General features: G+C 49.5%; 1 protein-coding gene across 1 annotated transcript in view; it reads right to left on the minus strand.

Moving 5' to 3' along the window:
- The window catches only part of LOC146059911 (arylsulfatase D-like), a 47,420-nt gene extending 23,721 nt beyond the window's left edge, over window positions 1-23,699 (minus strand). Inside the window, exons 1-5 of the mRNA XM_083172565.1 lie at window positions 23,570-23,699; window positions 20,388-20,418; window positions 13,969-14,097; window positions 10,137-10,258; window positions 136-258 (exon numbers count right to left, since the gene is read on the minus strand). Of these exons, the coding sequence (XP_083028691.1) occupies window positions 136-258; window positions 10,137-10,258; window positions 13,969-14,097; window positions 20,388-20,410 (397 nt within the window). The 5' untranslated portion in view covers window positions 20,411-20,418; window positions 23,570-23,699. The remainder of the gene's footprint in view (window positions 1-135; window positions 259-10,136; window positions 10,259-13,968; window positions 14,098-20,387; window positions 20,419-23,569) is intronic.
- Window positions 23,700-24,489: the final 790 nt, after the last annotated feature.

Genomic DNA, 24,489 nt, shown 5'->3' on the forward strand with positions numbered 1-24,489 from the left:
TTTACAATTGGCTGCTGAAGAGACCACAGTACTGTTACTTTATGGATAGGGACCAGATAGTAATTTAATTTTTTATGAAACTCTTTTTAGAGAATATCAATTTTAAACAATAACACCATCTATGATAAACTGTACCTATAATCCCTGTAGAATATCCATTCTTTTGGAGTATTGAGGCAAATGTAGTCTCATTGGGGGGAAGTCCGCCAGACACACTGGTCCACATTAAAGCCCGACGTCCACCACATGTATCCATTCCTAGTAAAATAATCCAAATGATGAAATGTGGCTTCACTGGCAGAAATTTACCATTTACATTTTGATTCAGTGAGTGAAAAATACACAAAGAAAAAAGTACAGAATGTTTTAGATACAGATGTACTGTTCATAATAACGCTCAGTAAAATATGTCTCTTTATTTTGAAAACCAGAGACTTTTATTGCTGAAAACCAAATCAAATACTGTAGTACAAATACAGTATAAAAACAAGTACAAATCGTTTCAAAATATAATCATGTAGTACAATCTATTACAGCGGTTCTCAAACTGTGGGTCCTGACCTTCTCAGCATGGGGTCGCAATTCCATGTTTCTAACCCTCAGGCTGATGACTTTTCTTATCTCAGTCAGTGAATCAAGGAGTCTGATATAACAGACAATTCAACTGATTTTCCAGACTCCTCCCATAATTTTGTGCCTTCACAATGCTGCCATGCATGTGTTGTTGCTGACTACACATGTGATGTGACTATCTTCTGCAGTAACTTACTGGGGTCCTGTAAGTATTTCTGTTGTCTGATGGGGTCACAGAGGTAAATAGTTTGAGGACCCCAGATCTATTATAAGCAAAGCTAAAATATAATTGTTATGTTGTCAACCTGCTTGCTTAATGCATCTACACTAAACAATATATAGAATATTCTGGAACTTTCTACTTCAGTGTTCACCCCAGGGTTTTCCAGAATTAAGTAGAAAGAAGAAAGGAGAAAGAAAGATCAACATTCAATTTATAATGGAAGAGTAAACTAATACAGAAAAAGGGAGGAGGGGTGCTTTGGTGGGAATACGAAAATCAAGAGAGTCCAGGAATAGGAAGAGTGATTGGAAGCATGAGCATGGAAGCATTGTTGTCGATTCCACATGGCAATTGATTACTGAAATTCTGCGCATGTGTACGGATCATTGCACGCATGTGCTAGGCCAAACAGCGACAAAAATCAGCCATTATGTTTTCTCACAATCTCTTTGCTTATTTTCTGACAGGAAGCCACCGTTTGTGGTTGATGTGTAGGAGGCCCCGGGGCGGGGCCTGGCGCGCACCACTCGCTGCGCGTACTCACCTCGCTGCGCTCCGCCTCCTACCTTCGGGCCTGTGACGGTCCCGGTACCTTCCTCTTGCTGCACTGATCTCCAGAAGCGACTGCACCTGTAGGGGAAACCAGGGGGAAAACCCCTAAGGGGGGGAGGGGATGCTCATCACAGGCACTATTGGCCTCAGAGTGGTTACGCCCGCTTGTGGAACACGGCAGGCGTAACTGAGGTGGGGGAACGCTCCGGGGAGGGGGAGGAGCACAAACAACAAGACAACAGATTCAATACAATTTCTACTCACCAGTCGTTCACTGGTCCACCGTTACACTTCCAGTGCGGACACCGCCACCTGAAAAGGAACTCACGTAACCTCCTGCTCCCTAAGGCAGGGCAAAACACCAACGCGCCTGCGACTTACCTCCTGCGCACCCTGCGGCCTGAAGCCGGCTTACGTAACTCGCGACCTAGCGCTGGATCCTTAGATGCCACAGCCTAGCGTCGCGCAACCTAGGACCTAACGCCGGATCTTCCGATGCCACGGCCTAGCGTCCTGCAACCTGGCGCCTAACGCCCGCGCAACCTGTGACCTAGCGCCGGATCTTCCGATGCCACGGCCTAGCGTCACGCAACCTGGCGCCTAACGCCCGCGCAACCTGTGACCTAGCGCCGGATCTTCCGATGCCACGGCCTAGCGTCACGCAACCTGAAAAGGAACACAATCTGCACAGGGCCACGATTGGTGAACCCCAGTACAGCATACAGTACACGGTGTCAAGTAAAACAGTACAATGTTAAGAGACCACACTGCACCAACACCTAGCGAGGGCCTACCTCCCTCTGGCTGTTCCTAGCCTTGCCGCGATACCCCTTGCGGCGATAACTGCACCCGAGGCCTGTCGATACAGGCCTGTTCCTCCTACTGAGAGGCCTCAGCCCTGGCGGGGTCTGAGCCTCGTACACGAACGGGCCTTGCGCCCCACAAACAGCTGGACCTGGTGTCCAGTGACCCAATAACTCAATGGGGCCTACTATGTAGGGGCCTAAAGCCCAGAACACCACTGGGCCTAATGCCCACCCACACACAAAGGGCTGATGCCCAATAACCCAAAAGGGGCCTAATGCCCAACGACATGAAAGGGGCCTAATGCCCAACAGTACACAAGGGGCCTAATGCCCAACAGTACACAAGGGGCCTAAGGCCCAACAATACCAAACCTTGGGTCCCCACGGGCCTAGAGCCCGACTACAATGCACACAGGCCTGGTGCCTGAATTGGCCCACGGACCTAATGCCCGCACGCCTGGTGGTCTAGGGAGGGGACCCACACTGTGGACTTACCCGTCCTAGGGCCTTCCGCTGGACCAAGCCTGGTCCAGCCACGAGGGTGGTCCGTCTTCACCGGAGGTGGGATGCTTCCCACCACCTCCGGGCTTCCTGCAGTCTTCACCGGGGCAGCGGGGGCCGGGGCAAGCTCTTTTGCGTTGCACCCCGCCGCACCCGGGCTTCCTCCGTCTTCGCCGGCTGTCCCCGGCACTGTGTCCTTCGCCCGGCGGGCGGCAGCGTGTAGCAGTCCTGCGCACACAGCTGCCGCCTCCCGGGGCTTCCGGCGGCTGCTTCTGCTCCGTCCAGCGCTCTCCGCTCTCGTCTTCCTCCGTCGCCGCACTCCCGTTCCCGCCCCCGGCGCTGGTTAGTTCAAACCAGCACCCGGGGGCGGGGCTCGTGACGTGGCGAGCCAGGATTGGCTCGCCGCCGCCACTTCCCATTGGGCGCCAGAGCGAGAGCCATGATTGGCTCTCCTTTGGCGCCGTATTCAAATCCCCTTTGTTCGTGGGGATCAGCGGCGAAGGCTCGCCGCTGCCCCCACGCCTGGCGTCACTGGAGGGTCTGCTTCCGGCTCCCCGGGGTGGCGCCAGGCCACCCCAGGCCAGGAAGCAGGCGCCAGCCAGCAGCAGGGCCAGTGACCGCACTAGTACACTGGCCCTGGCTGCAGGGGGCGGCACCACCCGGCGGCGGCACTGCCCCTTTCGTCCCGGTGCAATAGCACCGGGGCGTATTTCTACACTTGCCCCCCCCTTTTCCTTTGTGGTCCCCACAAAGTGAGCCATTACCTGCGTTCCGGCGTCAGTGTCACCCTGGTCCTCTCGGGAGGTCGGTCCTGGTCTGGGTGTCCCATATGGGGTGCCTGGGCCAGCATCTGCGGAAGGAAAACTCACCTCCACCTTCTCGTCTGGGGGTGTGGCTTCCAGGTGTAGGTCACCTGTGTCGCGGGTGTTTGCCCCCAGGGACTGGTCCTGGTCCTCTGTGGGCAGTGGACTCCTGCGTTTGGCTTCCGCCCTCCTTCGCCGACTCCTCCGAGGGAGGGGTCGGTTGCCGGGGTCACCCGCCATAGGCCAACAGGGAGATTCCCCTTCCAAGGGCATCACCTCTACCCATTCTTCTCCCATCCGGCAGGGGGCCTCCATCTGGTTTTCCTGTTGAGGGGTTGCCCTCTGGCCACCGGTTGTTCCCCCTGGGGCACTTCCTACCTCTCGGGCAGCCGCCCTTGAGGGAGGAGGGTCGTCCTCCTCTTCCATAGTCTCCCAACCGTCGTCCTCAGATCCTCCAGGGTCAGTTTCTTCCCGCGAATCGTAGTCCATAGGCCAGGGGCATTCAGGGCGCATGTGGTCGAGGTCGCCGCAGCCCGTGCACCTCTCAGATTCCTCTTCGCTCCAGTCGTCCTCTGAGGACCAGTTGGTGGGGGCAGGGTGGTCGACATACCCTTGGCACCAATTCTTAATCGTCTGGGCGGAGACGTAGGGGCAATCCGGCGGTTCGTGGTCCACCTCGTCACAGAGTTCGCACCAGGGTTCGTCCCATTCGGTATCCTCTCTTGCTGTGTAGCCTTCGTCTCTCTCGCTGGTTTCTGCTAGCCACTGTGCCATCGGCGAGACGTCTCGCTCCAGGACGTCCTCTGCCTCCGCGGAGTTCCTTCCTCCTATCGGCACGTCCCTGTCTTCCGAAGCTTCTGGTCCCAACCGTTCGAGTTGGAGACTGGTCCGGCATGGGGAGTGGCGAGGGTTCCCTGTTGTGCCTTTCTGCCCTGTCCAACATGGGGACATTTCCGCGATCCAGAAGGGGGATATCACGGCCTCCTCCGTCATCAAGGGGTCTGGATGGCTTGGCCCCTTCCACTCCGTCGATCTGATTGTTCCCATTGCAGCATGGCGTTGGGGACAGTCGCTGGTAAAGTGTCCCATCTGCTGACACGTCCGGCAAGGGGTCACCAGAGCCTTCGCGAGCCTCTCCTCCCGTCGCTGGTCCTTGTCGCGCTGGATGGACCTCTCTACAATCCTCATCAGGTCCGCTCCTGTCACCGTCACCCAACCGTCTTCATCCACACAGGGGTAAGGTGCTTCCGGAAGGTCCCTCCGGCGGGTCTCCCTGGGGGTGGCCCACATCGCAACTGTGGATTCAGATCCTGCCGACTACGCCAAAATGTAGGAGGCCCCGGGGCGGGGCCTGGCGCGCACCACTCGCTGCGCGTACTCACCTCGCTGCGCTCCGCCTCCTACCTTCGGGCCTGTGACGGTCCCGGTACCTTCCTCTTGCTGCACTGATCTCCAGAAGCGACTGCACCTGTAGGGGAAACCAGGGGGAAAACCCCTAAGGGGGGGAGGGGATGCTCATCACAGGCACTATTGGCCTCAGAGTGGTTACGCCCGCTTGTGGAACACGGCAGGCGTAACTGAGGTGGGGGAACGCTCCGGGGAGGGGGAGGAGCACAAACAACAAGACAACAGATTCAATACAATTTCTACTCACCAGTCGTTCACTGGTCCACCGTTACACTTCCAGTGCGGACACCGCCACCTGAAAAGGAACTCACGTAACCTCCTGCTCCCTAAGGCAGGGCAAAACACCAACGCGCCTGCGACTTACCTCCTGCGCACCCTGCGGCCTGAAGCCGGCTTACGTAACTCGCGACCTAGCGCTGGATCCTTAGATGCCACAGCCTAGCGTCGCGCAACCTAGGACCTAACGCCGGATCTTCCGATGCCACGGCCTAGCGTCCTGCAACCTGGCGCCTAACGCCCGCGCAACCTGTGACCTAGCGCCGGATCTTCCGATGCCACGGCCTAGCGTCACGCAACCTGGCGCCTAACGCCCGCGCAACCTGTGACCTAGCGCCGGATCTTCCGATGCCACGGCCTAGCGTCACGCAACCTGAAAAGGAACACAATCTGCACAGGGCCACGATTGGTGAACCCCAGTACAGCATACAGTACACGGTGTCAAGTAAAACAGTACAATGTTAAGAGACCACACTGCACCAACACCTAGCGAGGGCCTACCTCCCTCTGGCTGTTCCTAGCCTTGCCGCGATACCCCTTGCGGCGATAACTGCACCCGAGGCCTGTCGATACAGGCCTGTTCCTCCTACTGAGAGGCCTCAGCCCTGGCGGGGTCTGAGCCTCGTACACGAACGGGCCTTGCGCCCCACAAACAGCTGGACCTGGTGTCCAGTGACCCAATAACTCAATGGGGCCTACTATGTAGGGGCCTAAAGCCCAGAACACCACTGGGCCTAATGCCCACCCACACACAAAGGGCTGATGCCCAATAACCCAAAAGGGGCCTAATGCCCAACGACATGAAAGGGGCCTAATGCCCAACAGTACACAAGGGGCCTAATGCCCAACAGTACACAAGGGGCCTAAGGCCCAACAATACCAAACCTTGGGTCCCCACGGGCCTAGAGCCCGACTACAATGCACACAGGCCTGGTGCCTGAATTGGCCCACGGACCTAATGCCCGCACGCCTGGTGGTCTAGGGAGGGGACCCACACTGTGGACTTACCCGTCCTAGGGCCTTCCGCTGGACCAAGCCTGGTCCAGCCACGAGGGTGGTCCGTCTTCACCGGAGGTGGGATGCTTCCCACCACCTCCGGGCTTCCTGCAGTCTTCACCGGGGCAGCGGGGGCCGGGGCAAGCTCTTTTGCGTTGCACCCCGCCGCACCCGGGCTTCCTCCGTCTTCGCCGGCTGTCCCCGGCACTGTGTCCTTCGCCCGGCGGGCGGCAGCGTGTAGCAGTCCTGCGCACACAGCTGCCGCCTCCCGGGGCTTCCGGCGGCTGCTTCTGCTCCGTCCAGCGCTCTCCGCTCTCGTCTTCCTCCGTCGCCGCACTCCCGTTCCCGCCCCCGGCGCTGGTTAGTTCAAACCAGCACCCGGGGGCGGGGCTCGTGACGTGGCGAGCCAGGATTGGCTCGCCGCCGCCACTTCCCATTGGGCGCCAGAGCGAGAGCCATGATTGGCTCTCCTTTGGCGCCGTATTCAAATCCCCTTTGTTCGTGGGGATCAGCGGCGAAGGCTCGCCGCTGCCCCCACGCCTGGCGTCACTGGAGGGTCTGCTTCCGGCTCCCCGGGGTGGCGCCAGGCCACCCCAGGCCAGGAAGCAGGCGCCAGCCAGCAGCAGGGCCAGTGACCGCACTAGTACACTGGCCCTGGCTGCAGGGGGCGGCACCACCCGGCGGCGGCACTGCCCCTTTCGTCCCGGTGCAATAGCACCGGGGCGTATTTCTACAGATGCGCTGACATTTTTTCGGAGTGTTAGGAAAAATGCAGGGGTGCCGAGGTGTTTTCAGGCAGGGTGTGTGTTGTCAGTGCTGGCCTCGACCAGCCTGTCTCTGTCACAGAGTTGTGGAAGGGTCAGAGTTACGCTCACTTGCTCAGATTGGGAAAATCAAGTGAGTGAATTGCGTATGGATTTGCAGTTGGCTGTCATCTGTGATATTTTTGCAAGCCATTTGCAGACTTGCACAGGGTGTCTATTTGGTGACTATCGGATTTTCAGATCTGAATCAGACCTCAGATTGTGTGGTACTGTATTTAGCAGTTGTTTTTTTTGTAATCTGGTTATATTCCATGGAGGCATCAAAGTTGATGTTAGCCACTAGGGCTGCCCATGTGGATGGGCAGTGATATTTCCAATGCTTAACCAAAAGAATCTCAGTGGCATTGCAATATAAGTGATCAGGTTATCCTGGGGTTTAGAGACACGAGTGAGGTGCATTTGGTAATGCCATGGTTGACTCCAATGTTATTTCAATGCCAATGGCAGTGGAGTGACTAGCATGGGTGCGGTGCTATGGGGCCCGAGTATTACTATACTGGTCACCGCACCATGGTGTCTGCAATCTACAGTTCTGGTTATGATTTTTTTTCATGTGGTGACCATTTTTATTAACCTCTCTGTGATAATAAGGATGGGGGAGGGTTTGGAGATTTTGCTATGGGGCCCGCAAAGTTCTAGTTATGCCCCTGGACAAGGGCCTGATAAATCTCTTGGTGAAAAATGTTCCAGAATGAGCTCACATTAGAAACAGGACCACCAAGTATGGTAAAACGAGCCCTCCTCTCCATACAGCATCCAACCTGTAACAGATGTTGTAGGAAAAATAGAACCTAGTAATTCAGGATTGATCGCAAAACAAAATCTTTCCCTAAGGGTCAAAATCCAGCTGCCCTGCAGGTGGGCCTAATGTACCATGCAGAGGAGAGTTAGATTTGGGTGAATTGTTATGGGCTGGTCTGCAGTCCTGAGTAAGCCATACCCATGAGCTAATTGCATCATCTTGAAACAAAAAATCCTCAATGTCATTCCATTTTTTTTAATACTGGAAAAGAATGCCAAGATAACATTTGATAAGGATTACATGTGGTATAGTTGGAGTGCAAAATAAGACCCCCTGAGAATGTTCCTTAACTGAGAATTGAACATCTAATGTGAGGTTTGTACCCTATCCATATAAAGTGATTTAATTTTTTTTTTTATAGAAGCCAAAGAGAAACTGGGTTTGAGGGTGAAATGTACTAAACCTTGAAAAATGATATAATCCAGAGTGACAAACCAGCCAATTAGTTCCTAAGTACCATTTTTCAAACTCAGCCTGTAACATGGCAGTTAGAAGCTGATTGGCTTAGTACATCTGGCCCTGGTAGAGTTTGAAAGAAGTATAATGAAAGGGGGGAGGAAATGGAGTTGAGAGTATTTACCCTTCCAATCCAGGAGATTTTTATATTGTATCCACACAAAAGATTTTGTGTTAGCGCCTTAAACCGAGGATCAAAATTGGCATGATAAATGGAGGAGTAGGTCTCTGTATTCCCAAGATACAGTATTTAACAGCAGAGGGCCTCCAAAGGAATGGGAACATGGAGGTTCATGTTTACTGCAATAGAGAAGAATCATGCAGGGAAAGAGCTTCCAATTTTGAGTAATTTATTTTATATCCCAAGAGGGAGCTATATAGATTTAGCAAAAGATATCAAGGGGTTGGAAAGTGTCAGGAAATTGTCCACATAAAGCTATGATTTATATTGTTTGATGCCCATTCTGATGCCCTGCCTATCCCCGGTGGGGCCGGGGATGGTCGCATCACGTGGAGCTCCGATCTCCCATCCACGGAGCTCCATCATCCCCGGCCTCCGGAGCAGCGTGGTGGAGGAAGCAGCGGCGGTGGGTAGAGGAGGCGGTCGGAGGGAGCAGAACGGAGGAGGCAATCTGAGGGAGATGTCGGTGAGGAAGCGAGCGCTGTGTCCTTAGCGCAGGATGCTGCGACACCCAGCCAGAGGAGGGCGTCGCTGTGCTCCCCCCCGCAGAACCATCGGGCAGCACTTCGGGGCCCCCCGGCAGCACCATCGGGCAGCACTGCGGCCCCCCCCCCTGGCAGCACCATCGGGCAGCACTGTGGCCTCCCACCATCAGACGATCATCCTGCACACTGCATTTGGGGAAATGCAGGTGGGGGAAGGGCAGGACCTGCATCACACCAGCTATCATCCGGCCAGGTCAGGGGGCACATTGACCATGGGGGCCCCGGCATGACATCCAGAGGCCGGCAGGATCACTCCCCCCCCCTCCCGACCGTGGTCAGGATTTCCCCCCTGCAGGCCCCAGCGGGCCGCACCAGCTCAGCGGCAGAGACACTCTCCTGGCCTCATTGACTCTTCTGCAGCCTCATTGACTCTCTCCCCCCCTGCAACCCGCCCTGACCCCACGCTGGCCCTCCGTACAGGAAGATGGCGCCGCAAATGGCTGCCTAGGAACTGTGCACTCAGCCATATGTAACCCTGTGTCTCCCGTGTGATAACTGTAGCGTCTCTGCTATAACTGTTACCTACCTGGCTGCTGCAATGACCACTGGCGCCGCTGATGGCTGCCTAGGCACTGTGCAGCTCGGTGGGTATGTGCCCCCTGTGTGAAAACTACTGTCTCTATTTGTATTGTTACCTACCTGGCTCTTGCAGTGACCAGTGGCGCCACTGATGGCTGCCTAGGCACTGTGAAGCACAGCGGGTATGTGTTCCCCATATGTAATGTCTTAATGCAATGTATGTAATGTCCCCCCCCCCTCCCTGGTTGATGCTGCACTGTAATCCGCAAAAAAATCCTAGTGTGCACAAGCAAACATGGCCAATAAATTTGATTCTATTCTATTTTAATACGAGCTGCGAGAGACTCAATACATATGACGATGAGTAGCGAGATAATGGACAGCCTAGATGGGTGCCATTTGCCAGTGGAAATTTTGGGAATGAGATGCCTTTCTTAAACTATGGAAGAGGGAAGGGAGAGTAGACAACCCTGAAATGGACCAATATGCATATTAGCAAATGGAAGCCTGCAATATTGTATATTTTGGTTTGAGAAGAAAAACAGTTAAATATATTGTTAGATGAGTTAATATATCATTACTGGATGTGTGGGACAGGTCTGTTAAATCATCTACTGAACCGATTAAAAAAAAAAAAAACCTATGATAATGTACATTTCAAATAGTACTTACCAGACCTCAAAGCATATCTTCCTGTCATAAATGCAGCTCTGCTTGGTGTACATATTGCTGCAGCTGCTATGTGTTGGGTTAATTTAACACCTTCTTTTGCAAGTTGGTCAATGTTTGGTGTCCTTTAAAAAAATATACAGAATAATAATTTATTTTTATTGTTTACATTCTCTCTGAATATAAACCATAACCAAGTTCTGCTTAACTAACACTGAGGTGATAATAATAACAACTATAATTATGTGGCATCACGGATGGTGTAATGGTTAGCATTACTGCCTCACAGCACTGAGGTCATGGGTTCGACTGTGGCCCTAACTGTGTGGCCTTTGTATATTCTCCCTGTACTTGCGTGGGTTTCCTCTGGGTACTCTGGTTTCCTCCCACAATCCAATAAATATACTGGTAGGTCAATTGGCTTCCAACAAAATTAACCCTATATTGTCTGTGTGTGCGTGTACATGTGGTAGGGAACATAGATTGTAAGCTCCACTGGGGCAGGGACTGATGTGAATGTTCAACTATAGTCTGTAAAGCGCTGCGGAATATGTATGCGCTATATAAGAAACTGTTAATAAATAAATAAATGTGTGCCAAGAAAGACAGCATCTATGGGATGAATTATGCTGATTGGGCAACAACAAAAAAATGGCAGCATGTAACACACACAAAACATATTGAAGCTCAACAGCATTATGAAACCCCCATATTCGCTCACAATGCTTCGGGCACGGTGCCTCGCTGCGCTCGGCACACTATTTTATTCTCCCACCACGCTGTAGTGGATGGTAGGGCATGAAATACCGCCTGTCGGCACATGTCGGTTCAAAAAACAGTGAAAAAACCCATGTCGACCTCGCACCTGTCGACCGAAAGTCATGTAGACTGTTTCACCTGTACATTCTATATGTCGGGATTTTGACCCTGTCGGGATTTTAAATGTCGGGATTTTGACCATGTCGGGATTTTAAATGTCGGGATTTTGTCCTTGTCGGTATTTTGACCCATTCGGGATTTTGATCCTGTCGGGATTTTGACCCTGTCGGGATTTTGACTGCATCCCTGTCCCTCAATATGATGTCAGTTGACTGAAGAAAGTAAGCACACAAATGTGTACTGCCCTACTAATGTCTAATATAAGCCAAACTGGTCCTTCAACACGGGTGCCGGACGGGTTCCCGCGTAGCAAGCCACTGTGCCCGCAAGGGGCTTTTTTTGTGCTCACCATGCTGTCTGACTCCGGCCAGTCGGGATCTTGACGTCGGGATAATGACTGTTGGGATCCCGACTGTCGGAGTCCCATACCACACCCCTTCAACCCCTCACAAGCAAGGTGATCACCAATAGGCCTGTTATAATGCTTGCTTTTCCAAACAGCTGAATATGCACCGGAAAATATGTACTTTGGGCTGAAATAACAGGAACACCTGCGCACCTATTTAGGGTTACAGGACAAACTGAGTCAGTGAATACAGTTTCCTATTGCAGCCTTGGATCAGAGAGCATCAGATGAGCATCAGCCAAGGCTGCAATAGGAAACTGTATTCACTGACTCAGTTTGTCCTGTAACCCTAAATAGGTGTGCAGGTCTCTGATCCATACACGTTACAATTATTGTATACAATATTGTATACAATATCGCATCTCATCCGATCTCGGTTTTGCGATGACATCAGATGAGATGAGATCTAGTACAAAAAGTATGTGCAGCACATACTTTTTGTACTAGATCTCATCTCATCTGATGTCATCGCAAAACCGAGATCGGATGAGATGCGATATTGTATACAATATTGTATACAATAATTGTAACGTATATGGGCACCTTTAGGAGCACGGCAGAGTCGTGATCTTTAAGATCCTCTATATAGTCTAGTGTCCGATTGTGTGTCTCCGAAACACTGCCATCTGTTGGCAGCGAGTGAAACTACATCTCTTTCTCTCTCACACATGCACAAATACAGAGGCAGGGGCGTAACTATAGCACCGCAGCCCCCGCGACCGCGGGGGGGGGGCGCTATGCATGTGCGGGCGCCGGGGGCTGCAGTGCTATAGTTACGTTACACCCCGCCGCACCATCCCCAGTCTTTACCTGTGCAGGTGGGGGGGACGCTGCGAGGCGGCTGGGGGGACGGACGCTGCGGGGGACACAGCTGCGGCAATTACTTACAGCTGAGCCGGGCAGGGGGAGCCGGGAGCTGTCTGTACTGAAGAAGAAAAAAAAAAGCCCATACAATGAATGGGCAGCCTGTGATTGGCTGCTGAGCACTCTCTCAGCCAATTGCTGACTGGCTGAGAGAGCGCTCAGCCAATCACAGGCTGCCCATTCATTGTATGGGCTTTTTTTTTTTCCTTCCGTGCTGACAGTGACAGCTCCCAGCTCCCCCTGCCCGGCTCAGCTGTAAGTAATTGCCGCCTCTGTGTCCCCCGCAGCGTCCGTCCCCCCCACCTGCATTGACGGCTACCTGGGGGAGCGGCGGGTGAGTGGCTGGGCGCCCTCCCTTTAACGGCGGGGGGGCGCCCAAAATGTAGTTACGCCACTGTACAGAGGCAATCACAAGGTAGCAGACTAGCTTTCGATGCATTTGCTTTGAGCGGGCTTACTAGTTAGGCATATTAGGCTGAGGGTTATAACTTCAGTATTTCACTATTAAGCAAGCCAGGTGCATTTTGTGTGGCTGATATGTACATACTGTACAACAATACAATGAACAAAAATGGCATTCAATGCATAGCAATATTATTTTAAATTCTGGGACATACAGTAGTGTATAGATTTGCAAATACTGTATGCTATACATACTGTATATAGTATCATCATAAGTGGGGGCAAGTACAGGAAATTGTGGATGTAGTTATGTAGACTTAACACTAGAGGGTCTACAAAGAAAATGCTAAGCAGCAGCTTGAAGATTGGTATACCATAGTATATGCATCTCCTAGTAATGCAGGATAGGTATGTCCATGCACTTAGACTATTACAGATTTTGGGCGGGATGTTGTAACATCCGCGCCCATTATCGCCGGCTACCGCATTATTAGTAACGGCATATGCTATAACATATGCCGTTATTCATGCAAGGGACAGCTCTTGCGGTAAGAGCTGTCCCTTGCGATGCGGTGCCGGCGCTGGACTTCCGGGTCTGTGACCCGGGAGTCCATCTGCGCATGCGCAGACCCCGGCGCCGGCCGCAGGGCACGCTGGGAGGGATCCGTGACGGATCCCTCAAACAGCGCTGCGGTAAGAAGCCCATAGGCTTCTGCAGGGATTCGCCAGCTTTAGCTGGCGATTCCCTCCGCAGCGCTGACACTGCGGAGGCGCCATATAGCATATAGAAATGCGGTAGAAACCCCGAAAACGGGGTTTTTACCGCATTTCTGCTATATAGCATCCCGCCCTTTGTAAGGTTAAGAAAAATGTAGCTCATAACCAATCAGAAATTCTGTATGTAAAATCAAATATAGGGACATGTGTAATAACAGGTGATATTCTTGTAACTCATTACTAATCTTAAATAGTGCCCCAAACATCAGGACCTAACTGCCATTTAAAAAAACTTGACAGCTAGGGGCATATTGATTGGACCACCATTTAAGATTAGTAACAAGTGATAATAAAAATATTATTTTTAAAATATGTTGCATTAAACGCCGATGTAGATGCGTAAAATTTTCCTCTTTAACTTCACTTCCATTACAGTCTAGAAATCAATTGATTTGAAATGTTTATTGAGTATTCATGATTTATGATTCACTAAATCTTTAGATTGGTGTCCAAAGTTTCATACAGGTTTTTATTGTGTTATTGTTTCTGCTGGAATTAGTGGCTTACCTTATTGTGTCGTTACCATAGCAACCAATATCTCCAATACCAAGATCATCAGCCAACATCAACACGAAGTTAGGCTTAGAATTTGCAGATAATAAGGCATTGATTACATTTAAGATAATCAGACAAATCCTGGGGAAAAAAATTCACATTAATACAATTTTGTTGATCATACAGTATATGTATTTTCACTGTGGTATTATTTCAAGGTGCTTTGTTGCGCTCCCCATGCTGCCTCGGAGTGGCCAGTCGGGATCCCGACATTGGGATAATGACTGTCGGACCCCTATACCACACCCGTCTTTTGGGGGACTTTGAATTTTTTGACTGTTGTAACTGTTTTGCACAAATAAAATAATCCATATATTTAATGTTTTTGTAGACTACATGTTTTGGACAGTCATTAGACAACCTTTTAGAGATTGTAATGCCAGTAGGGATAAACACAATGAATCAATGGCTGCTTGATAATGCAGACAAACAGAAAGAATGGATTGATTCTTGAAACTTTATATGTGTTCCTTGAGTTTCTTTAGCCCAAAGCCATTGAAAAAATATATTTATCCCTGGTAGAATTAATTCTTTAGCAGATTCTACATCTCATTAAGGGCCAGATGTTTCAAGATTCAAAAAGTGATAAAGTGGAGAGTGATCAACAGCCAGCCATTCAGCTCCTACCTGTCAATTTTCAAACCCAGCCAGTAACATGGCAGTTAGAGTGAGAAGCAGCCAGCCAATCAGCTCCTTTAGTTTATCACTTTTTGAAGCTTTATATACCTGACCCTAAAGAAGCCGGGATTCTGTGGATTACACCTTTAGGAAATCAAATGTCCATATTACCCTGGGAATTTCAATTTTAATATCCAATACTTTAAGCATGCCAAATGGTCACTTTGTGTGTGCTTGGAATGGTTGCATTAAATTTGCTGATGAATGGAAGTGGAACCTATTTACAGTCTTATTGGGTACGCCCAGGAAACATAGGGTGTTAATATGCAAACTCCCCCTGGCCGACTTCCACCCCACCCCCTGTGTGAGCACCACACCTATGCAAGTTGCCGAAGGCGCCCACACAGAAGCATTGCGCATGCACAAATTTGTAAACACCTATTCTGCCACTACAAGTTTGTTTAAATATGTATTAGTAAAACATTTTTTTAAGATTATAAGCAGGGATGTACAGTAACTAGAACATTGTGGGCCCTTTGGAGGGCGGGAGAGAAAGTGGAGTAAGGGTGTCAGGGGAAAGAGAGAGATGCACAAAGAGGGTGTCAGGGTAAAGAGAAACACAAGGAAAAAGAGGGAATGAGAGAAACAGGAGAGAGAGTGTCAGAAAGAGGGTGAGGAGTAAGAAAGGTAGGGAGAGAGAAAGAGGCGAGCAAGAGTGTGTCAGGGAGAGAAAGGGGGAGAGTCAGGGAGAAAGATAGCACAAAAGAGAGGGAGGATGTCAGGGAGAGGGAAAATAGAGGGAGACCGTGTCAGAGAAGTGTCAGGTAGAGAAAGTGACTGTGTCCGTGAGTTATATCACTGGTTATAAGCTAAGGCAGCAGTTCCCAACCTTTTTTCTCTCCCGTACGCCTTGTTTACGCTTTTCATTTAGGAGTTCCCCATGCTTTCAATTTTAAACATCTACAGTACTTAATAGTGAAGTGTAAGTGAGCTCTATGCATATCCTTATGAGTGTTCTTATATTAAGAAATACAGAGCCAGACCTAGCCTAAATGACGCCCTAGGCAAGATTTTGGCTGGTGCCCCCTAGCACCGCCACTAGTTCCGCCTCTGACCCGGCTCCCCTTTCCCAGAACCATCAACCCTCATTATAGCAGTCATCATTTTGGTGCTCCTACCCGTAATATTTAAATAGAAACAGTGCACACATTCGGTGCGCAGCCCAAACAGGGGTGTGTTCTTGCTGGAAAGGGGCATGGCCACACAATAGTACCCCCAATTCAAATTATGCCACACAGTAGTGCAACTTTATTCACATTATATCATGTGATGGTGTCCCTTATTCACGTTACATCTCACAGTAGTACCACTTTACCTTATGTACATTACTCCTCACATTATTCACATTATACCCTTAGAAAAAAATCCTGAGAAAATATTGTATTTTAAGCACCTCCATGGCCATGCAACCCAGCACAAAGCAGTGTGCGCTGGGCAGAGGAGAAGAGCTGCAGCTTCTGCTGTCACTTAAGGGGAGGGGGCCCGGGGCCCCCACTGGGCCCTTCCATCAGACTTTGGCCTGGGTAATTTGTACCCCCTACCCCTTTCTCTCGGCACCCCTTATAATACCACACAGTAATGCCCTTACACATGACACACATTATTAATGTCCTTCATACACATAATACCCCTTACACATATGTTGCACATTATTAATAGCCGTATACACATGACACACATAATGCCTGTTACTCATATGTCGCACACTATTGCACAACCAACCCACCCGCAGACAGCACTCACACAGCCGCTAACACTGTGACCTCTGCTTGGATACAGTTGTTTCCTCATACATCTTGCCTCATTAGGCCATGCAGCGCCTGCCCAGTTCTGCTAACGTTGGGTGCCTTTTTCGCTGAAACTTCATCTTATTTGTATTGTTATGACCAGCACACACAAGGAGCTTCTGATGATTAAAATGATATGTGGCATAAATATATTCTGTGTGCGACTATGGCTGTACCTGCATACAGAATGCTACGTTACAGTGATTTCCATGAATACACTATTTCATATGCAGAAACAGCCTCACTCACACACAGAATATAGGCATGCTACATATCATTTTAATCAGCAGAAGCTGCTGATGCCCCTAGACATTCCAAATGCCCTAGGCAATTGCCTAGTTTGCCTATGCCTTAGGCCGGCTCTGAAGAAATAGCTGAAGAGTAGTGTTCTGTCGGTAATCAGGTCTCTGTGTCTGGCTGAGCATAGTCTCTGGGGTTCCTGCTAATGGCAGTAGGATTAATGATGCTGCTTCCTCCACCCATGTCACTGCAGGGCAGATGGATGCTGATATCTGAGGGCAAGGCTGGCAGCTCCCAGTGGATTGCTGATTGGGCAAAAGCATGAGGAGACGCTGATGGCACTGTAGAAGTAATTGGAACACGGTTCATCTCCACGGCAATTTAAGTCTTCTTCCACCACCATTGGAAGACTTCTTCCTCTTCTTAAGCCATTACCAATATTACTTTAATGTACCCCCAACCGGTCTGCAGCCTACTATGTTCACTGTGTGAACATCGACCATCTGAGTAACCCTCAGGTGAAATCATGCTGCCTGGACCAGTAAAGCAGTTTCAAATGACACAGCCACTGGCTTCATTGCACCTAGAAAATGAGGCTGATGACTTTATCCCATTTTCTGGAATGCTCTCAGTCGCAGCACCCCAAATGCCAACATCATGCCAATCATGCTGCAGCTTTTGGGGCGCTTCAACCAATGTCGCAGGACCAGAACTGCAAATGCACAGTGTGGCTCTTACACACGTGCAAATGTGAAAATATCTCTAAAATATTTGTTATTCAAATCACTTTCAACATGGACTTAAAGGGTGGAATTCAATTGTTCAAATCACATCCTACCTAAAGTGACAGAGATGGGGGGGGGGGGAGGGGCGATATTTAATTGTGCTTTTTTTATCTCGCATATCACAACCAGCGAGGTCAGATTTAGCAGCAAAAAGCTGCTGAACTGACCAAAGTAATGTTAATTTGGGTACCAAACAGGTCAATATGTGCTCATTTCATCTCGCCACCTACAGTCAAGGCCGGTGTAATGCTTCTCAGCACCCTAGGCAAAACTTCAACCTACTGCCGCCGCCCCCCCCCCATACTGCTACCAATAACCATTTTCCAATCCCTTAATGCATACTTGCCTAACATTCTGGAATGGCAGGGAGCCTCCCAAAATTGAGTTGTCCTCCCAGCCCCTCAGGTAGGTGGGCAAGACCCCTGCTTTCTCTGGAGGCCCCCAGCACCCTCCCCTTTGCCACCCACAACAGAGTACAGGAAGAGAGGGCAGCAACATAGGGAAGTATGCCTCAAGACAAAGTATGGAGGTGAGGTCGTAGAGGTTCCACAGCAACCACCTGCATTAAGTACAACAAGGATCTATAGACATCCTTGATTTTTTTGATAGGTAGACTTGGTGGCGCCGCCCTAGATCCCGGCGCCCTAGGCAGCTGCCTAAAGCTGGGTTGGAAAAAAGATACAATTGTATCTCTAGGGGTGCCAAAACTAAGTTGCCCTGTCAAGCTGCAACCAGAAGAAGGGGATGTCGGCCCCTAATTTTGCAACAAAGAGAAAGAAGGGGTGTGGTTGCGCTAATAATTAAATAATAAATTTATAGAACATAAAAGGTGTGCATTTATTAATACATATAATAAAAACAATTTCATACATATAAAATGGGTACCATTAAGAAATGGGGGTGGGGGGGTTCCAAAACAAATGGGAACCTGATTTTTGAAAAAGAACAGGCTGCACCCGAAGAATAATTATGATGGTTAAGGTTTTAATATCACCTCAGTTCTTGTGTTGTCCCTTACTTTTTGCTTCCTCCAATTTATACAGGGGAGGCGTACCTCCAGTCGCTGGAATATCTGAAGCTGAAGGGTTTGCGTCTCCCACGGTTGGCTACCTTTAGAGAGGTGGCGTTCCTCCACAATGTAGTTTAAACGGTGCCTGGCAGAGTCCACGTTCCTTTCTAGACCAAATAATTTTGCAGAAGGGTTTGAGTAGTAATGGTGAAATAAAATCAGGATAGCAGCCTGGGATTAAAGAGCCTCTGGCCGACGCGTTTCGCTGCAGGCAGCAGCTTTTTCAAGGTATCTTAATGGTACCAATTTTATAGGTATGAAATTGTTTTTATTATATGTATTAATAAATGCACACCTTTTATTTTATATAAATTTATTATTTAATTATTAGTGCAACCACACCCCTTCTTTCTCTTAGCTGCCTAAAGCTGCCTAGTGGTAGAGCCGGCCCTGCCTACAGTATATGTATAAACAGTGAATAAATGTGTGCAGGTATAAGTGACAACATAAAAGCATGACTGCAAAGAAGAGCAGATTTTTCTTTATTTCTATGTTTACATGGGGTATGGATCACTGGGTTAACATTCACTAAGTCAGATGGGTCAAAAAGTCGACAAGTTTATTAGAGTAACCTGGAAAATATAGACAGGTGAAATTACCGACAGGTATAAACAGTCAACACAGTCAAAAGGTCCCAATCATAGTCCATGTATATGGCAAAGAATAAACAGTTGAAAAACTCATTGACCATATGTGTGTCAACTATTGTCACGTCGACCATTAAGCATTGTACACCTTTGACATGTCGACCTAACGACGACCATAACAGCCTAATGCATATCAACCATATGAGTTTGATTTTTTGCCTGTCATCCTACTTAAGCTGTGTACACATGGGGGCAATAGGGGCTGAAATCGCTGGGAATATGGTCGCTGGCGACCACATTGCCAGTAATGGGAGTGTGTCCCGGCGATAAATCGCCGGGTGTGCGCTCCCATTTTCAGCCCCATTCTAATCGCTGGTCACAGGAGCCTGCTCCTGCGACCAGCTGATTATCTCTGTGGGACCGCCGGCAGAGGTTCCCCTTCATCAGCGACCATCTCTGGTCGCTGATGAAAAGGAGACACTGAGCAATATATTGCTCAGCAATGTATTGCTAGCCATATATTGCTGAGAAATATATCTCCCCTGTGTGTGACCTTTAGGGTCGTTCTATCATCCGGACACAGTTTAGATGTATCTCTTACTGTACTTATAGGTTCAGACAGAGGGGGGGGGATGCTCTAACATCCGTTCCCAAGCTCCTGCGCACTTCACATTCATAATTATCGCATATGCAGTAACATATGCTATAATTATGGCAAAGGACAGCTCTTGCGTTAAGAGCTTTACTTTGCGATAGAGTCAGCGGGTCCCGTCCATGGGGACCCGGCGCCTCTCCCCTCCCTTACCTGGCGCTGCAGCTGCTGCACCGGGCTCTCCTCCTCCCTGCACCCGGAAGAGGATCAGTGCAGGGAGGAAGAGGACACAGGTCCGGGCAGCACAGCTCTGTGCTGCCCGGACACAGGTGAGAGGGGGGGGGGGGATGCGGGGCGGCGGGGGTCGGTGCGGGGCTGCGGTGGGTTGGTGCGGGGCGGCAGAGGGTTGCGGTAGAAGCCCACAGGCTTCTATGGGGCATCGCCAGATTTTTCTGGCGATGCCCCCCGCCGCTGTAACCCGGCGGGGGATTCTTACAGCATCCCAAAATGCTGTAAAAACCCGATAACGGGGTTTTTACCGCATTTTTAGCTTAGAGAATCTCCCCCAGTATCTTAAAAAAATAATATACTGTATGCATTTACTTAGTAGTTCTCTATGTGAAATGTACTTACCCCAGCTTTGTAGTTAGTCTCATTCTTTATTCTGAAATACAAGTAGATTATGTGCACTATGATTTAGAAAAATACTAAACAATTATAAAGTTTGATTTTTTTTTTTTTTTTTTACCCAATTCGTCTTAAAACCAGACCATACCTCACAACATGACCCTCTCCAGGAGGGACACCATGCTCTGTTTCTGGACTTTTCTCTTCATTTATGATTGCCATCACCTGTATGGAAACACCTTTCTTATTACTTTACCTGTTCACCACAGGTGATGGCAATCATGAATTAAGAGAGAAGTCCAGGAACAGAGCATTGTGTCCCTCCTGGAGAGGGTAATGTTGAGAGGTATGCTGCCAGGCAAATACTGTATTTGTCTTTTTTTGTGTTGGATCTCATCTTTAGCATACATGCATGCAACATATAGGCGCTGATGTAATCCAGGCTAATTGACTGCGCCAACATAAAAAAGAACTTCAGAGAATATAGCCCATAGCAGCACCCACTCATCTTCTTATATCAGGGCTCCTGCAAAACAGGGAGGCGCCATGCTGAAAAGGCGCTGTCTCCCTCCCTGCTCTGCTAAAGCTGCCTCAGCCCTCACTGTCATTGCCTCCTGCATGCCGCCCACAGCACCTGTCTGGCAGCGGGCGGGCGGCAGTATAAAGAGCTGCTCCCTGCACTGCAAACAGCCTGCACGCCGGCCGCAGTGCTTGTCTGTCAGCTGGCAGGCGGCAGTATAAAGAGCTGCTCCCTGCACCGCGAGTGCACACAGTCTGCACGCCGCCGTGCCTGTCTGACAGCGGGCGGCAGACGGGGAGGCTGAGCATCTCCCTGCACCGCGCACACACTGTCCTCCTCCTGCGACTGGCCCCCTTTTCCTCACGGACACTTGCACTGATGCATGTAGCGCTGTCTGTGAATGCCTGGATAACATGTCATGTCCAGATCCGCCCCCTACCCACTGCTCCCTGCGCCTGTCAGCTGTCACTCAAATGGCGTTCAGGCAGCAGCGCCGCCTCCCCTTCCTTCCCTTTTCTCAGTGTGCTGTGCCAGTGCCATTGCCAGTCCTCAACACTCTGCCCCCTCTATTTCCTCTCCTCTTCTTCCATCTCCTCCTTCTCTCCCCTCCTTTCCCCCTCAGTCACGAGTGCTGCACATACTTTTTGTACTGCTTTCGGATCGCATCGCACACACATTGCATGCATGCCGTGCGATGTGATCTAGCCCATAACGTATGCGGTTCTGGCAGCGTGTATGGGCACCTCTAGTGCCTGCAACATTTTGCGGACACAGCACTGAGATGGTGTATACATACATGTACATGCACCCGAGATCCTCCATAGGATGTTGCATACACTCCCACAATCGGGCTGCAGCTTGTTGCAATGGCAATGTGAAAGGGTGCAAAATGGGGGAGGGTGGGCGCCGGACACCCTAGCACCGGCCCTGTCTTATATAATATATTAGACAGATGATTCCTTGAAACTAGGGTGGCCAATCCTGAGATTAGGATCGGCCGAATTTAGCCCCCAAATAGCTTGGATTTCAATCCCGGGATATGCGTTTCCAATGCTGGGCAGCGTCTGAGCACCAACTCAAATGCTTCCCGGCTGTTCGCAATCTATGGCTGTGCAGCGTCACGGTCAGAGGTTACACTGTGCAGCTGCACCACTTCCGCCCGACCCACTTGTGGCATAACCCCTGCACCCGCCTGCTTCTGGCAGCAACCCCGGGCCCGCACCTCCGGCCCTGCCACCCGCCTTAGGAAGCAACTCCGGGCCCGCACAGAAGAACACCCTATGTCCGCCACTCTGATCGGATGCCGTTCCCACAGTCCGACCCCCGGCTCCACCATGTGATTATGGTTGGGGTGTGTGTGTGTGTGTCTGTTCTTTTTTTTTAAATTAGGGAATCCCGTGATTAGGCATTTTTCCATCCCAAAATCCAGGATTGAAACAATGCCCCAGGATTGGCACCTCTCAGAGGCAAATTCCTTCTCAAATGGACAAAACCATGTGCAGTGCAGGTGGGGCAGATGTAATGTGTGCAGAGAGAATTAGATTTTGGTGGGGTTACTTCAAAGTGAGATCTATATTGCTGTGTAAAAATAAAGCAGCCAGTATTTTCCCTGCACAGTAACAAAATAAGTCAGTCAAATGTAATTCTCTCTGCACATGTTACATCTGCCCCACCTGCAGTGCACATGGGCCCTTATTCAGATGCAGTGCACATTGTTTTGCCCATTTTGAGAACAAATTTGTACTGCGATCAGATCTGAATAAGGGTCATGATTTTGTCCATTTGAGAAGGAATTTGCATCTGAGAGTGAACCAGAATAAGGTCCTTAGTCCTAATCACACCGTGTGTACACTACATTAGATCATGGTTGCCTACCTGACCCTCTCCTTCAGGGAGAAAATGCTCTGTTCCTGGACTTTCATGGTAGTGTATGATTGCCATTGCCTGTGGTAAAACACCCTTCTTATCAATTACCTAGCTCCCCACAGGTGATGGCAATCATACATGACCAGGGAAGACCAGGAACAGAGCATTTTCTCCCTCATGGAGAGGGTCAGGTAGGCAACCCTGCATTAGATGCAATCATGTTGGAGAAGGTATGGGGGTGGACATTTTATTCATTGTGTTGAAGAGAGAAAACAAAAAGTTATGAGAAAGTATTCTACCAAAGTATAAAATGGGAAAAAAAGGAGAAAGTATTCTGCAGCTGCTGAGAAAACAAGGAGGGGCTTTGTGTCCAGCAGAACACATTCTAATTTTTTTTTAGTATTAAGAAAAGATAGGACCCTAATATTCTGTCTAGCCAGTATCGAATCGACCAAGAACAATTTTCAGGATCAAATTTGTATAACCGGTTGTTGCAACTCCCCTCAGGCATGTACTGTAAATGTTTTTCTATGTGCTTATTTCAGTTATGTAATGGGACGTGCAGACTTTAGTGTTTTACATGCTTAAAAAAGCAAAACAGGCATTTCTTGCTACAGTTACTTTAGTTTTCAAGTGTAATTTTAAACGTGTGGGACAAATACACAGTAAGTAACTGGATGCTGAATCTAGAGATAATGAATCTATAGAGAAATATAGCCTTAATACAGCTGCCATGCTAATAAAGGACACAGGATGCTGTTACTGCTATGGATATTTGAGCTATATAGGACACTGTATGTACCTTGTAGACTTGCACAGCTTCTCGGTTCTTCGCTCAGCCTCTTCCTGAATTTCACTTCCCAAGGATCTCATTGGGTGATAAATCAGCAGCAGCTGGCGAAAGTTAATGTTTACTTTCATTTTTGGAGCTCCCATTGGTGTAATGACTTCCAGGCTTCAGGCGTGGCTCAGGCTGTTAGCATTTCTAGTAATTGTGAGCGACATGGCTGCCGCTGCACAGACAACTTCACATATTAACAGATCATGGTTTTAATACACACCATTGACATAATTGGCAGCATTCTAGAATAGTTTAAGGCAAAATCAGCACATTTTTACAGTATGCAGGATAAGTGTCATTCTGTATCAATGGACCCTGTACGGGGGTGGATTACTAGATAGACAGTGTCTAGGTCAGGGGTAGCCAACTCCAGTCCTCGAGAGCTACCAACAGTTCACATTTTCCATTCGACCTAGCTGCTGCAGAGGTATACTAATACTCACTGACATTTTAACAGACCCACAGGTGGAGCTAATTACTTCACTTGTGATTCTGTGAAGAGATCTGGAAAACCTGAACTGTTGGTAGCTCTCGAGGACTGGAGTTGGCTACCCCTGGTCTAGATAGTCAAAAGGTCTACCCCTAAAGGTCGACATGCAAAAGGTACATGCAACAAGGTCAAAAGATTGTCAGGGGCAAAATTTTGACATTAAAAAGGTAGACACATGAAAAGGTCCAGATGAGTTTATCCTATGGACAAGTCAGACCCGTTTTCCCCCAGCAGCTCTCCCTGGGAAGGCTCACATATGATTTGCAATTGATGTGAGCTCTCCCAGCCAACCAGCGGCCCCAGTGGCGGATTCAGGGAGGGTGGCACCTGGTCAATTTATTTTGTAGCTGAGGACCAGGGCTTTCCAACGAGCCCAGCCCCGTGTCTCTAG

This window comes from Crinia signifera, chromosome 2, assembly GCF_055691185.1.
Source record: "Crinia signifera chromosome 2, ASM5569118v1, whole genome shotgun sequence".
NCBI classification, from domain to species: domain Eukaryota; kingdom Metazoa; phylum Chordata; class Amphibia; order Anura; family Myobatrachidae; genus Crinia; species Crinia signifera.